At 37.1% G+C, this 16,388-nt stretch overlaps 2 protein-coding genes across 4 annotated transcripts in view; one reads left to right on the forward strand and one right to left on the reverse strand.

Annotated features, from left to right (window-relative positions):
• Positions 1 to 40: 40 nt before the first annotated feature.
• Positions 41 to 10,232, forward strand: lrrc51 (leucine rich repeat containing 51). 2 transcript variants are annotated; one of them, XM_016242541.1, is made up of 5 exons: positions 41 to 84; positions 257 to 315; positions 1,962 to 2,167; positions 2,280 to 2,428; positions 9,283 to 10,232. In XM_016242541.1, exons 1-5 carry the CDS (start codon positions 44 to 46, stop codon positions 9,419 to 9,421), a joined length of 594 nt encoding a protein of 197 aa, XP_016098027.1. In that variant the 5' UTR covers positions 41 to 43; the 3' UTR covers positions 9,422 to 10,232. The 2 variants fall into 2 exon arrangements, with proteins under 2 accessions (XP_016098027.1, XP_016098028.1); XM_016242542.1 differs by lacking the exon at positions 41 to 84 and adding an exon at positions 91 to 109 and having other exon boundaries at positions 2,280 to 2,440.
• Positions 10,233 to 11,273: 1,041 nt separating this feature from the next.
• The window catches only part of lamtor1 (late endosomal/lysosomal adaptor, MAPK and MTOR activator 1), a 5,961-nt gene continuing 846 nt past the window's right edge, over positions 11,274 to 16,388 (reverse strand). The window contains exons 2-5 of one of the 2 annotated variants that reach the window (XM_016242545.1): positions 14,823 to 14,965; positions 14,160 to 14,237; positions 13,879 to 14,002; positions 11,274 to 12,721 (exon numbers count right to left, since the gene is read on the reverse strand). In XM_016242545.1, coding sequence (XP_016098031.1) covers positions 12,629 to 12,721; positions 13,879 to 14,002; positions 14,160 to 14,237; positions 14,823 to 14,965 — 438 coding nt within the window. In that variant the 3' untranslated portion in view covers positions 11,274 to 12,628. Of the gene's footprint in view, positions 12,722 to 13,878; positions 14,003 to 14,159; positions 14,238 to 14,362; positions 14,487 to 14,643; positions 14,722 to 14,822; positions 14,966 to 16,388 lie in introns of both variants that reach the window. The other variant, XM_016242546.1, reaches the window with a different exon arrangement.

A 16,388-nucleotide genomic window follows, 5' to 3' on the forward strand; every position in this document is an offset into this window, starting at 1 on the left:
CGAACTACATTTCCCAGAATGCTATACTTTGACCATGGTTTCCATGGTAACTTTGTTGCTGGCGCGACCCGAAAGCTGCTATGGGTAACACTTAAAATTCACGACAATGGTTATGAGTTGATAAAATTACTGTTTTACATTTTAATTGCCACTGTATGTAAATCCGTACTTTTTTGCTTTAAGGCCTTAAACTTCGTTTTAAGATTAATCACATTTTCTTATTGCAATTTGTAGTTTTTAATCTTGTTTTCTGCAGCCGGAACATGTTTGGATCTCCAGTGGACTTTTCATTTAGGGAGCTCAACACAGTTTCAGGTGTGTTTATACTTTTAAATATCGGTTTAAGTAGTATATTAAACTCAGATCAGATAATTAATTTTCTGCTTTTCAACAGTAATGACAATCGGAATGCATTTATTGTTCCTAAATGAGGCACGTTTTCTAGTGAAACAATAGAATTGTCAGACGCGCAAACGAGTCGTTCTTCTGAGTCGGATCTTTCCAATGAATCGATTCAGTTTACAGATTCGAGCGGTTTTGAATGTCGGTATGAACACTTCTATGAAGCAGATATGCTACAAACAAAAAGAAAAACTGTAATTAATATTGTTATACAATTAATTGATTGTATAACAGTTTCATCAACATGCGTAGTGATAAATATAATTTAGTATATTTATTTATATATAATGTATTTACATTTTTTAAATAAATATAATTAAAAAAAATAATAATTCAGACAAGACATGCCTTACATAACATCTGCTGACATAAATATAATTTGTCCCCATCCAAGATTTTCAGGTTTTATTAGAAGTGCACAAGTAGAATTATCTCACTAAGTTAGGAGTGAGATGCATAAGTCTACATAAGTCTTAAAAATGTAAATTTTATTAATAAATCGGATGCTTGCCAAATCCCACATTCACAGATCCAAATATTCAAATTCTAAACTTCTCTTTTTTGTTTTTATGAAAGAAATAGTCAATTAAATTGTCTAAGAACAAAAAAGCTTTGCAAATCTTTAGTAAAATGCAATTATCAAAACTTGTCCCAGCGGTTGGGTTGTTTTGACCCAGCTATTGGTTTGTTTTGACCCAGCGGTTGGGTTGTTTTGACCCAGCTATTGGGTTTGTAGCATTTGGACCAATCAGACACACAACTTTTTGTTATATTTAACAAATAATATCGAACTCCCCATCACCTAACCAAATGGCCAATTACGAGGGTCTATGGACCCTTCCCCCGAAATGCACCTAACACCTCAGAAAGGCAGAACAGGCCTCTGGTTCCATGGTAACCAATGCTGATATCACTGGTTTTATGGCCTAAAAGGAATGCAGGGGATAAACTCCCTCATTTTCCTCATAAGAAAGGTACAAATGCACTCCCCATCCAAGATTTTCAGGTTTTATTAGAAGTGCACAAGTAGAATTATCTCACTAAGTTAGGAGTGAGATGCATAAGTCTACATAAGTCTTAAAAATGTAAATTTTATTAATAAATCGGATGCTTGCCAAATCCCACATTCACAGATCCAAATATTCAAATTCTAAACTTCTCTTTTTTGTTTTTATGAAAGAAATAGTCAATTAAATTGTCTAAGAACAAAAAAGCTTTGCAAATCTTTAGTAAAATGCAATTATCAAAACTTGTCCCAGCGGTTGGGTTGTTTTGACCCAGCTATTGGTTTGTTTTGACCCAGCGGTTGGGTTGTTTTGACCCAGCTATTGGTTTGTTTTGACCCAGCGGTTGGCCTGGGCCAAAAACAACCCAATAGCTGGGTCAAAACAACCCAATAGCTGGGTTTGTCCCTTTTTAACCCAGCATTTTTTAGAGTGTAGAGTTCTCATCATAAAATGGTGTATAAACAACGATTATCAGTATGTATTTATGTGTACAAAATATTGCAGTGCATTGCTTTTCCTCTTAAGCACTATTTACTTTTTGTTTTTCTGTAGACATGCTCTCTGATGAGCCTAATCCAGGCACTCGTCCGCTAAAGCGTGACTCAGAGCAGAAGATCCTCAGTGCAACGCTCAGACTCAACAACAACTTTCTCTCTGACTTGACGGGACTGATGGACACGCTCTCCACTCTTTATGCTGAGCCTACGCGTCTGGCCTGGCTCGACATCTCCTTCAATGAGTTTCAACACATCCACCCAGTACGCACTTTACCACCTCAGTCTGACAGCTGAGCACAACGATTTGTGTAATTACTGAAATAAGAGATGACCTGCTTTGGGGGAAAAAAGTAGTTCTCTCTCTTTCTTTCAGGTTCTCACTCAACTTAAAGAGCTACGCTTGTTGTATCTGCATGGAAACCGTATTTGCAAGTTGTCAGAAGTGGATAAACTTGCTGTGTTGCCGTTTCTCCACACCATCACTCTGCACGGCAATCCCATAGTGACCGAGCGTGACTACAGGTACGGTCAAAGGTCAGTTAGATGCACAAGTCAGGGAGCAGAAGGGTTTCCAAAAATGACAATTCGGTCATCATTCTTCACCCTTATGTCATTCCAAATGTGTATGACTTACTTTCTTCTGTGCAACACAAAAAAGAAAAAGAAAAAAGGAAAGAAAAATGGCACATGGCATGACCGATGGTGAGTAAACGATAACAGAATAGTCATTTTTGGCTCGGTACACCATTAAAACGCTTTATGTCAAATACAAAGAGCTCATCCTGCTGTATGTGAACTCTGTGATTTTCCGTACTGGTCGTGTTTCTGACACAACAGGTGCTGAAACTGCGGTTAGGATCTGGTTACAAACCTCTGCTGTCCCGTGCATAGCAACAGTAATCACATTTAGTTCTGATACGCACATGGCATATGCATGTGTAAAACCATTCTCAGCCCAGGCCCTACAATCTCACAAGAACATGTTCGGCTCTGGTTTTACTTCAAAATCAAAGAGAAAGAATTGACACAATATATTTTGCCCAAAGAAGCTTATTTTAAGTACAACTAAGATTTCTTTTTGCATTGCATGTTTCAGAGTCGAGCACCATTTTCCCCCTAAATTCTCATTACCAGAGTTCAAAAACAAAATATATTTTAAATAATAAAATATTTATAAATTATGGTTTTAGTTGTTGTACTGCTATTAATTAATAAAAACTTGAATTAAAAAAATGAAAATGCAGCTATTAAAAAATAAATAAATGAAAAAAATATTATGTGATTTTGGGGTAAAACATGACATGGAAATGTTTTCACAAGATTCACGTATATATTATTTATAAATAATATTCAGTGTTTTCAGTCATTTATTTATTTTTTTAAATGTAAAACTTCAAATGTCAATGGACTATAAATGTGTGACTGCGGACAGTTTTACAAGTTCTGTTAACATTAACAGCTTTTATTAAATTATTTTTCTATTCCGTAATCTCAAAAGTCAATTGTATTATAATTTTAGATAGATAGATAGATAGAACGATGGATAGATTTTACAGTAAGGTCCCATTAGTTAATTCTAGTTAGACTATTAACTAAAACATGACTGTTTATTGTTAGTTCTTATATCTCAGGTCCATTAAAGGGGTCATATGATGTTGCTAAAAAGAACATTATTTTGTGTATTTGGTGTAATGAAATGTGTTTATGGTTAAGGTTCAAAAAACACATAGATAGATAGATAGAACGATGGATAGATTTTACAGTAAGGTCCCATTAGTTAATTCTAGTTAGACTATTAACTAAAACATGACTGTTTATTGTTAGTTCTTATATCTCAGGTCCATTAAAGGGGTCATATGATGTTGCTAAAAAGAACATTATTTTGTGTATTTGGTGTAATGAAATGTGTTTATGGTTAAGGTTCAAAAAACACATAATTTTTCCACATACTGTACATTATTGTTTCTCCTCTATGCCCCGCCTTTCTGAAACGCGTAGATTTTTACAAAGCGCATCGGTCTGAAAAGCAAGGTGTGCTGTGATTGGCCAGCTATCCAGTGCATTATGATTGGCCAAATACCTCAGCGACCAGCCCGGATCAGCTCTAGGCATGACGAAGCAGATATCGTCCTCTTTTGGAAGACCAAACAAAGTAGTTTCGCTTTCACAACGAAACACACAGCGTCTTCACGACATGGCGGCGGCAACAACAATACTACAACGAGAATAAAAGTTATGCCTTCTTTCTTTGCGTGAACATTTGGGCGGCTTTATGCAAATCTTCCCACAGAGTGACGTAGATATGTGGGGGAAAAAAAGTATTTAGTCAGCCACCAATTGTGCAAGTTCTCCCAGTTAAAAAGATGAGAGAGGCCTGTAATTTTCATCATAGGTATACCTCAACTATGAAAGACAAAATGAGAAAAAAAATCCAGAAAATCACATTGTAGGATTTTTAAAGAATTTATTTGCAAATTATGGTGGAAAATAAGTATTTGGTCAATTACAAAATTTCATCTCAATACTTTGTTATATACCCTTTGTTGGCAATGACAGAGGTCAAACGTTTTCTGTAAGTCTTCACAAGGTTTTCACACACTGTTGCTGGTATTTTGGCCCATTCCTCCATGCAGATCTCCTCTAGAGCAGTAATGTTTTGGGGCTGTCACTGGGCAACACGGATTTTCAACTCCCTCCAAAGATTTTCTATGGGGTTGAGATCGGGAGACTGGCTAGGCAACTCCAGGACCTTGAAATGCTTCTTACGAAGCCACTCCTTCATTGCCCGGGCGGTGTGTTTGGGATCATTGTCATGCTCAAAGACCCAGCCACGTTTCATCTTCAATGCCCTTGCTGATGGAAGGAAGTTTTCACTCAAAATCTCACGATACAAGGCCCCATTCATTCTTTCGTTTACACGGATCAGTCGTCCTGGTCCCTTTGCAGAAAAACAACCCCAAAGCATGATGTTTCCACCCCCATGCTTCACAGTAGGTATGGTGTTCTTTGGATGCAACTCAGCATTCGTTCTCCTCCAAACACGACAAGTTGAGTTTTTACCAAAAAGTTATATTTTGGTTTCATCTGACCATATGACATTCTCCCAATCCTCTTCTGGATCATCCAAATGCTCTCTAGCAAACTTCAGACAGGCCTGGACATGTACTGGCTTAAGCAGGGGGACACATCTGGCACTGCAGGATTTGAGTCCCTGGCAGCGCAGTGTGTTACTGAGGGTAGCCTTTGTTACTTTGGTCCCAGCTCTCTGCAGGTCATTCACTAGGTCCCCCCGTGTGGTTCTGGGATTTTTGCTCACAGTTCTTGTGATCATTTTGACCCCACAGGGTGAGATCTTACGTGGAGCCCCAGATCGAGGGAGATTATAAGTGGTCTTGTATGTCTTCCATTTTCTAATAAGTGCTCCCACAGTTGATTTCTTCACACCAAGCTGCTTACCTATTGCAGATTCAGTCTTCCCAGCCTGGTACAGGTCTACAATTTTGTTTCTGGTGTCCTTTGACAGCTCTTTAGTCTTGGCCATAGTGGAGTTTGGAGTGTGACTGTTTGAGGTTGTGGACAGGTGTCTTTTATACTGACAACGAGTTCAAACAGATGCCATTAATACAGGTAACCAGTGGAGGACAGAGGAGCCTCTTAAAGAAGAAGTTACAGGTCTGTGAGAGCCAGAAATCTTGCTTGTTTGTAGGTGACCAAATACTTATTTTACAGAGGAATTTACCAATTAATTCTTTAAAAATCCTACAATGTGATTTTCTAGACTTTTTTTCTCATTTTGTCTCTCATAGTTGAGGTATACCTATGATGAAAATACAGGCCTCTCTCATCTTTTTAAGTGGGAGAACTTGCACAATTGGTGGCTGACTAAATACTATTTTGCCCCACTATATATACAAATCCTGTTTCTTTAGTCATTTGTAAAAAAATTTATGCTGCATCATTTAGCAAGCATTTATTTCTTAGTTCATTTTGGTGTCACATAATAGAGCTGCTTTTAGATGCTTCTAAACCCTGTTCACTGACGTTACACTCAGACAGATGTGTGAGCGAGAACTGCTAGAAAACAGGAGGTGGACTTGCCATTTTTGTGAACAGATGGTGCAGCCCAAGACACATGGTTTGTAACTCATATGTACATCTACTCGCTGTTGAACTGTGACCATATTTCCTGCAGCAGGACTTTACACATGCTGTTGTTTTTGGCTGCAAACTCTCTGCCCTCTGCAGAGGCAATAAACACTAGGGTCAGCAAATTCAACACAATGAATTCATCTCTATCTCTCCGGATTTGAATGTTGTACTCACCTCTGCCTTCACCAGTTGTTTGTCAGCGTATTGATTGCCTAACCACAGGAAACTGAACTCTGAAATATGCAGCATATCAGTTGATATGCTTCCCTTGGGTAGATTGGAAAACAGCTTGGTGCATCTTTATCCCTAAATTCACAGCAGTCATCCTGTAACTCTCCGTCATCACTGGAGCAATATGAAAGTGGAAAAAGACAGCAAAATAAGCATTGCGGAGGAGACTGAGATATAGTTTGCAAATCGCACTGTGAGGACACTTGGCTTTATCAGGCTACATCAATTTCTGTCAAGATAATTCATTCCCCACAAAATTAGGACATTCCATAAAAACCTGAAAGACATGCTTATTAATAAGAAGGACTTCAAGTTTCAATAGAAAAAGTGAGCTTGTCAGCAGAAGGAAGCATGAAGTGCTCTAAAATTTCCTGGTAGATGGCTGCGTTGACTGTGGACTTCAGAAAACACAGTGTGAAACCAAAATAGAACTTTTTGGTAAAAACTCAACTTGAGGAGAAAGAATGCTGAGTTGCATCCAAAGAACACCATACCTACTGTGAAGCATGGGGGTGGAAACATCATGCTTTGGGGCTGTTTTTCTGCAAAGGGACCAGGACGACTGATCCGTGTAAACGAAAGAATGAATGGGGCCATGTATCGTGAGATTTTGAGTGAAAACCTCCTTCCATCAGCAAGGGCATTGAAGATGAAACGTGGCTGGGTCTTTCAGCATGACAATGATCCCAAACACACCGCCTGGGCAACGAAGGAGTGGCTTCGTAAGAAGCATTTCAAGGTTCTGGAGTGGCCTAGCCAGTCTCCAGACCTCAATCCTATAGAAAATCTGTGGAGGGAGCTGAAACTTCGAGTTGACAAACGACAGCCAAGAAACCTTAAGGATTTAGAGAGGATCTGTAAAGAGGAATGGATCAAAATCCCTCCTGAGATGTGTGCAAACCTGGTGACTGACTACAAAAATGTCTTACATCTGTGCTTGCCAACAAGGGTTTCTGCGCCAAGTACTAAGTCATGTTTTGCTTGTGGATCAAATACTTATTTCACTCACTGAAATGCAAATCAATTTCTAACCTTTATATAATGTGTTTTTTCTGGATTTTTTTTATTTGTAATCCATCTCTATACAGTGGGGAAAAAAAGTATTTAGTCAGCCACCAATTGTGCAAGTTCTCCCACTTAAAAAGATGAGAGAGGTCTGTAATTTTCATCATAGGTATACCTGAACTATGAGAGACAAAATGAGAAAATAAATTCCAGAAAATCACATTGTAGGATTTTTAAATAATTTATTTGCAAATTATGGTGGAAAATAAGTATTTGGTCAATAACACAATTTCATCTCAATACTTTGTTATATACCTTTTGTTGGCAATGACAGAGGTCAAATGTTTTCTGTAAGTCTTCACAAGGTTTTCACACACTGTTGTTGGTATTTTGGCCCATTCCTCCATGCAGATCTCCTCTAGAGCAGTGATGTTTTGGGGCTGTCGCTGGGCAACATGGATTTTCAACTCCCTCCAAAGATTTTCTATGGGGTTGAGATCTGGGGACTGGCTAGGCCACTCCAGGACCTTGAAATGCTTCTTACGAAGCCACTCCTTCGTTGCCTGGGCGGTGTGTTTGGGATCATTGTCATGCTGAAAGACCCAGCCATGTTTCATCTTCAATGCCCTTGCTGATGGAAGGAGGTTTTCGCTCAAAATCTCACGATACATGGCCCCATTCATTCTTTCGTTTACACGGATCAGTCGTTCTGGTCCCTTTGCAGAAAAACAGCCCCAAAGCATGATGTTTCCACCCCCATGCTTCACAGTAGGTATGGTGTTCTTTGGATGCAACTCAGCATTCTTTCTCCTCAAGTTGAGTTTTTACCAAAAAGTTCTATTTTGGTTTCATCTGACCATATGACATTCTCCCAATCCTCTTCTGGATCATCCAAATGCTCTCTAGCAAACTTCAGACGGGCCTGGACATGTACTGGCTTAAGCAGGGGGACACGTCTGGCATTGCAGGATTTGAGTCCCTGGCGGCGTAGTGTGTTACTGATGGTAGCCTTTGTTACTTTGGTCCCCGCTCTCTGCAGGTCATTCACTAGGTCCCCCTGTGTGGTTCTGGGATTTTTGCTCACAGTTCTTGTGATCATTTTGACCTCACGGGGTGAGATCTTGCGTGGAGCCCCAGATCGAGGGAGATTATCAGTGGTCTTGTATGTCTTCCATTTTCTAATAATTGCTCCCACAGTTGATTTCTTCACACCAAGCTGTTTACCTATTGCAGATTCAGTCTTCCCATCCTGGTGCAGGTCTACAATTTTGTTTCTGGTGTCCTTTGACAGCTCTTTGGTCTTGGCCATGGTGGAGTTTGGAGTGTGACTGTTTGAAGTTGTGGACAGGTGTCTTTTATACTGATTACAAGTTACAGGTCTGTGAGAGCCAGAAATCTTGCTTGTTTGTAGGTGACCAAATACTTATTTTCCCGAGGAATTTACCAATTAATTCTTTAAAAATCCTACAATGTGATTTTCTGGATTTTTCATAGTTGAGGTATACCTATGATGAAAATTACAGGCCTCTCTCATCTTTTTAAGTGGGAGAACTTGCACAATTGGTGGCTGACTAAATACTTTTTTGCCCCACTGTATGTGGGGGCGTGTTAGAACGAGCTGTTTTAGGTAGGCGTGGCTGACTCTTAACTTTTATAAAGAATATCTCTTTGGATTTGAGACTTTAGTCTTTGCAACTTTACAGATCTTCTTTATGCACCAAGAGCTTGTAACACTCCAAAGAGAACCATATGACCCCTTTAAATTTTAAGATATAACTTTAATAATGTATTAGTAAACGTTGAAATTAACATTAACTAAGATTAATAAATGTTTTATGAGTATACAGTATTTCATTTTTAACAAATTGAATATTTTCAATCATTTCTGTCATGAAATGTTGAATTGCTCAGAATTGTTTATGTATGATTCACAGTTCAGGTCACAAAAAGACAAATTCTTTCACTAAATTGCTTTTCTGCCTCTCTTGTAGGGCGCATTTGATCGGCACCCTTCCTCATGTGAAGATGATTGATTTCAGCGCGGTCACTAAACAGGAACGGGAGTTGACTTCAGTTTGGCAGAGGAGCAGAAACCCACACAAATCCATGAGTCACAGCAAAGTGGACTGAACCTTCTCCACCCGACATCCTGATACTCTAATAAACATGAATGTGGAGTTACAGCTACGCTTTGATCTGCAACAGAGAGGCTGACTTTAAATCTAGCCTCCTTCAAAACTGTAAAATACTAGTAGAGCTGGAGTTGCTTCAGTCAACGAGTGTTTCTTCATTAGTCGTTGATGAAGCCACATGAATAAGTGGTGAAACATCTTAAGCAACAGAAAAACGTCCATTTAACTAGAACATCTTTAAAGCCATGGCACAACGTTTCTTTGAGAATTGCAATTAGCAATTCAAGAATGGATGAACTTGCACTCACCACCAATTTATATCTGCTACACAAGACAAACAAAAAAAAGATACTTTATAATTTTGAAATTCTTTAATGCATATTTTCATTCAACAAAAACAGTTTTAACAGAATATTGAAACAAAATTTTTGGTACTAGCCTAAGAAGAGTGATCTCTGTAAATCAGGTAGTATTCCACATTTAGGTAACAAACAAACAAACTTGAGCACTAATAGTAAACTGCAACAGAAAAAGTATTGCAGTGCATTTTATCCCTTTAAAAATCTCAAAGAAAGACAAAAGTGCCTTGCCATGATCTAGAGAGCGAATTGTGCCACACTGTCTGTGAGCTTGCATCAATATATAAAATCAAAATAAATAATTACACAAACATACTGTGAGGCATTTCAAACTCTGTCAGGATTCAGGAAAGAACGCTAGCTGTTTGAATTCACTAGTTCCTTGTTTTTCGGCACAACAGCAAAAAAAATAAAAAATTAGATAGACTAAGTTAAAGCAATGTAATAATATATTTTTATGTAAATCTAGCCTCCTTCAAAACTGTAAAATACTAGTAGAGCTGGAGTTGCTTCAGTCAACGAGTGTTTCTTCATTAGTCGTTGATGAAGCCACATGAATAAGTGGTGAAACATCTTAAGCAACAGAAAAACGTCCATTTAACTAGAACATCTTTAAAGCCATGGCACAACGTTTCTTTGAGAATTGCAATTAGCAATTCAAGAATGGATGAACTTGCACTCACCACCAATTTATATCTGCTACACAAGACGAACAAAAAAAAGATACTTTATAATTTTGAAATTCTTTAATGCATATTTTCATTCAACAAAAACAGTTTTAACAGAATATTGAAACTAAATTTTTGGTACTAGCCTAAGAACAGTTATCTCTGTAAATCAGGTAGTATTCCACATTTAGGTAACAAACAAACAAACTTGAGCACTAATAGTAAACTGCAACAGAAAAAGTATTGCAGTGCATTTTATCCCTTTAAAAATCTCAAAGAAAGACAAAAGTGCCTTGCCATGATCTAGAGAGCGAATTGTGCCACACTGTCTGTGAGCTTGCATCAATATATAAAATCAAAATAAATAATTACACAAACATACTGTGAGGCATTTCAAACTCTGTCAGGATTCAGGAAAGAACGCTAGCTGTTTGAATTCACTAGTTCCTTGTTTTTCGGCACAACAGCAAAAAAAATAAAAAATTAGATAGACTAAGTTAAAGCAATGTAATAATATATTTTTATGATGTTAAAACTGAAACAGTTAAGGTAAAAGTGTCCCTGTTTGCTTAGCTAAAAACAAGCTATGGATCGTAGAGCCGTTTACACGTCCCACTACACAAGTATTAATCATTCATCTCAAATCATTTTACACTCTGTACATTAAAGGTATTGACACAAAAACATCATTTACAATCTACGAATTCCCGCCGCAACAACTCAGACCCACTTCACCATCCAAAACACCAGGATTTGACGGTATGATTATTCGTAAGACAGGCCATGCTGTTCTGGCTCGGTTTAACCAGTGTTCGTCTTTTTATTTTTACAATAAGACTGCATGCCCGTTTGAAGGTTATAGGAAAGGTGCACAGTAAGAAAAACACTTTCTCTTCCGTTAAAAGCAATAGCAGAGCCGCTTCAGAGGATTCAAAATCTCAAATGAAATTACTGATCTGACTTGGCACGGTGCGTCAAACCAAAGACTATAGAATGCCTTAAAGGTACTTTGGTCAAACGTACCGTGATATTTACACTCCGCCATAAAATGCATATATATACATATTGACAGGAATGAAAACGAGGCTGTGAGGGACTGAAGTGCAGTGCGTTCAATTGATCGTACTGTTGTTTAACAGTGCGCTGACGAAACTTCTTTCCGAAGAAAATTTTCAGTAGACAAAAACTCCATAAATAGTTTAAAAGTTGTGAAATTACATGATCTTTATACAGTGTGTGCTACTGTAAAGACTAAGGTAAGTCTATGCATCACAACCTCGTTTTCATCCGTGTAAAATTCAATATGGCGTCTAACCTGATTAAGGTCTATTAGCAAATAGAGGAAAACAAAAACAGGAATTAATGATTTAAAGTTTGCAGGACCTTCTTGGGTAGTTAACAGTGATAGACTCAAATCTAAACCAGTTGAAAATCATTTGATAGAATTTCAAGCAGATCAGTCACGCAAAACAGAGTTCTACATCCAAATTAGTTAAAAAAACAAAGATGGTTAATGCAACATTATGTGTGTGTTACTCTGGTTAGACAGAAATATTACTTATCCATATTAATCTGCATCCCAATCTGGAACCTCAGTGCATACAATTATGAAATTGAATCAGAAATAATGAACTCTAAACCACAGTGATTCCAGAATTCTACAGGAGAACAAATTTCATTACTGAACCATAACCTAAGTGTTAAGATGACCCAGCCACACTGAGTACATATAGAGTTAACTTTAGTACAAGTATAAGAGTAATCGAGAAGTCTGGATGCGCTACTTGGTTTAACAATCTCCAATCAGGACACTGAAAAGCCAACAGAAGAAGAATCAACAAGAACAAATCAAACTAAACAAAAGATTTTCAAATACATTTCTGATGTATTTGTTGAAAAAGAGTTTGATTAAAACTACCGGTAACTGATCAAATGCAACTCGTCAAAGCAAAGATAGAAGATCAGATGTTTTTACTCTCGCGGATCTGTGCTGTGGCAGCGGCTGACGGATTTACACAAGGAGCTCTGGTTGGGGTGAATTATATTTATATGCAGGGCATTCAGAGAACAACCACACGGGCGTCTGCATCTCAAGAAGTTTGGAAGGAGAACAGAGGAGTGAAAAGGGCTAGAATTAGAGACAGAGGAACTGGGGGGGAAGGAGGTCCAACTTTTGAATCATGGTATAGCAAACTGCACCACCAGCTCTTCCTTGGCATCTACTTTGATTTGTGAGATGGCGCTGTAGGCATACGCAGCGATCTTAGACACCTGAGGAGGGAAAAAATGCAATAAATGAATAATATGCGCTGAATAATATGCATCATTCCTAGTGATAGACCAATACATCGACTATTCATCACATCGCCAACAGCCTGACCAATGGAAAATGCACAATTTATGTCATACAGTTTTTTAAACTTATGTAAACTACTGTTCAAAAGTTTGGGGACAGTAGAAGTTTTTGAAAAGAAATTAATACTTTTGTTCAGCAAGGATGCATTAAAATGATCCAAAGTGACCGTTAAGACATTTATAAAGTTACAAAAGATTTATATTTCACATAAATGCTGTTCCTTTTAAACTTTCTGTTCATCATCAAAGAATCCCGGAGAAAACGTTTCACGGTTTCCACAAAAATATTAAGCAGCACAACGTCTTAGAACATTGATATAGCACACTGAAATAGAAAAGTTACATTCAATTCTAATAATAGTTTTCATAATATTACTGTTTATACTGTAATAAATGCATGCCTTGTGAACATCATCTTCATTCAGAAATGTAAAAAATCCTAATAAACCTCTAATTTCAGAACAGTAGCATATTTATAGATTCATACATGCATCTTTAATATATACATATTATATAAAAACAGTTGTTTAAAGCATATATGCATGCATGTCAACTGCTACAATTAACTACATTAGCTTATTTATATATTGGAATATATATTACATATTGACTGAATTGATCTCTAGTTTTCATTGTCTGTAATCAATCACTAAGAATTTTAGAAAAAATTCGCACACTGAAATAGAAAAGTTACATTCAATTCTAATAATAGTTTTCATAATATTACTGTTTATACTGTAATAAATGCATGCCTTGTGAACATCATCTTCATTCAGAAATGTAAAAAATCCTAATAAACCTCTAATTTCAGAACAGTAGCATATTTATAGATTCATACATGCATCTTTAATATATACATATTATATAAAAACAGTTGTTTAAAGCACATATGCATGCATGTCAACTGCTACAATTAAACTACATTAGCTTATTTATATATATTACATATTGACTGAATTGATCTCTAGTTTTCACTGTCTGTAATCAATCACTAAGAATTTTCACACCAGGCTTTGGCATGTAAAAGGCAGTCTAATGTACAGTGAGACGGTCATTTAATAACCGAGTCTGACCTGCTGTACATCTGCGTAGGAGACCAGGTCAGCGGCGAGCACCTGGTGAGGTTGGCTGCTCAGTGACGGGAGAGGAACCGGCTTCTTCTGAGACAGCGTTCTGCTCAACACCTCCAGCTTGGTGCTTTAACACAAACACATATGATTCAGCTTAATACATAACCTATGTGCAAATTTTCATCAGCTTAAAAAAATTGACATATCACTCATCTAGTGATGCATGGTTATGACGTCACAATAACATACAACCAGCCAAATGGCATTTCAGTAGTGCAACACACCTGTACTGTCTGGCTCTGTCCATGTATTCATGTTGCTCCATGCCTTGGGAATCAACAGCCGACACGTCAATTATGTTTCTAACCAACAGGAAAAGAAAAGTGAGTTAAATCTACCAACAGACCAATACGTGTAATAAAGAACACAACAGTCACAGTGAAAGGTAACGTGTGTGTCGTACAGGGATTTAATAACCGAGTCTGACCTGCTGTACATCTGCGTAGGAGACCAGGTCAGCGGCGAGCACCTGGTGAGGTTGGCTGCTCAGTGACGGGAGAGGAACCGGCTTCTTCTGAGACAGCGTTCTGCTCAACACCTCCAGCTTGGTGCTTTAACACAAACACATATGATTCAGCTTAATACATAACCTATGTGCAAATCTTCATCAGCTTAAAAAAATTGACATATCACTCATCTAGTGATGCATGGTTATGACGTCACAATAACATACAACCAGCCAAATGGCATTTCAGTAGTGCAACACACCTGTACTGTCTGGCTCTGTCCATGTATTCATGTTGCTCCATGCCTTGGGAATCAACAGCCGACACATCAATTATGTTCCTAACCAACAGGAAAAGAAAAGTGAGTTAAATCTACCAACAGACCAATACGTGTAATAAAGAACACGACGGTCACAGTGAAAGGTAACGTGTGTGTCGTACAGGGCTGTCCGCTGCAGGATGGTCGTGAGCAGGGCCTGTTCATCTGTGCGGTTGGACGGCAGGCTGTCAGCGTTTCGATCCGAGCCATTGGTGGGTATTTTGTTTAAGTTTGGGTCAGGAATCAATGGCTTTACCTCTTCATTCTGCACATAAGAGCCAAAAAGAGTTTGGTCAAAAGCATGATCATCACACCTCCTGAAAAACCATCGGTGCACTCTTTTGAGGAGGCAATGGTAGCCTAAAACAATGACTAAATAGCTATTTGTCTAACCAGTATGCCACACACCCTAGGTGAAAATAATGTTGTGTCAGAGTCTGCAAGTTATTACATTTTGAAGGAACATGTTGTCAAGCTACTCCTGAACCTGTCATAAATGTACTACAAGTTGCTCTGGCTGACAGCATCTGCTAAATGACTTCTTACATCATAGAACCAAACATGAACCTGCCCAAAAGTGATTTATACAAAAAATACTTTTCCGTTACTTTTTTAACTATTAGTGATACATGTATAAGGATTTTAATTGTTTCAAAGAGATTTGCTTAAATAAATGAAATAATTAAAAAGTCCATGAAATATTTTAGAGCACAAGCATTATAGAGCACATATAGACTTGTGATAGACTTTTTCGGTAATGCGATATATCACGGTAATGAATATGCACGATATTGTTATCGTGGGCTCTTCTAAACACCGTGAATAATTATATATTACAAGTTAATCAGAATTTTGTAGGCTATTTATTTTCAAACTTTTTTTACATTTTAATCTGGACTACAACATGCCCTAGATATTGTTTGAAAGTGTTTTGATTCTTTATTGTTTGGTCACGCTTTACATTAGGGCTTCATTAGTTAACATAAACTGCAAATGAAAAATTCTTCTGAATATTCATTAATCTTAAGTATTCCAATATTTAATAAAAAATAGTTTTAACTGCAACTGTGTTATTTAATGAGCTAACATGAACTTAGACTTAACTAATAATTAATAACTTCTGTCGCAAATGTAGCTATTGCTGATTGTGAATGTTAATGCATTAACTAAGATTAACTAATGAGGTCTTATTGTAAAGTGATACCTATTGGTTTTTATAGTTCTTTTGCACTTTAATCGGTGTAAAACTTTTAGCTTTATACATTTTTCTGTATTGCTTTATTGCATTTAAATGTTCAGTTATATTTGTTATAAGAAAAAGTTATTAAACCAGTTATACTGTATTATGACAGCACTTTTTTAAAAACTAAATTTCAACACCGTGATAATACCGTATACCATGATAAAAGTATTAGCAATTATGAAAATTTGATACCGGCATATCCCTAATATATATATATATATATATAATATTAATAAAATATAATACAGTAAGCATAACAATGTTAAAATATTTAGACATTTTACAAACCCAATTCCAAAAAAGTTGGGACACTGTACAAATTGTGAGTAAAAAAGGAATGGAATAATTTACAAATCTCATAAACTTATATTTTATTCACAATAGAATATAGATAACATATCAAATGTTGAAAGTGAGACATTTTGAAATGTCATGCCAAATATTG

The sequence above is a fragment of the Sinocyclocheilus grahami genome, unplaced genomic scaffold (genome assembly GCF_001515645.1).
Source record: "Sinocyclocheilus grahami isolate Dianchi unplaced genomic scaffold, SAMN03320097.WGS_v1.1 scaffold661.1, whole genome shotgun sequence".
NCBI lineage: Eukaryota > Metazoa > Chordata > Actinopteri > Cypriniformes > Cyprinidae > Sinocyclocheilus > Sinocyclocheilus grahami.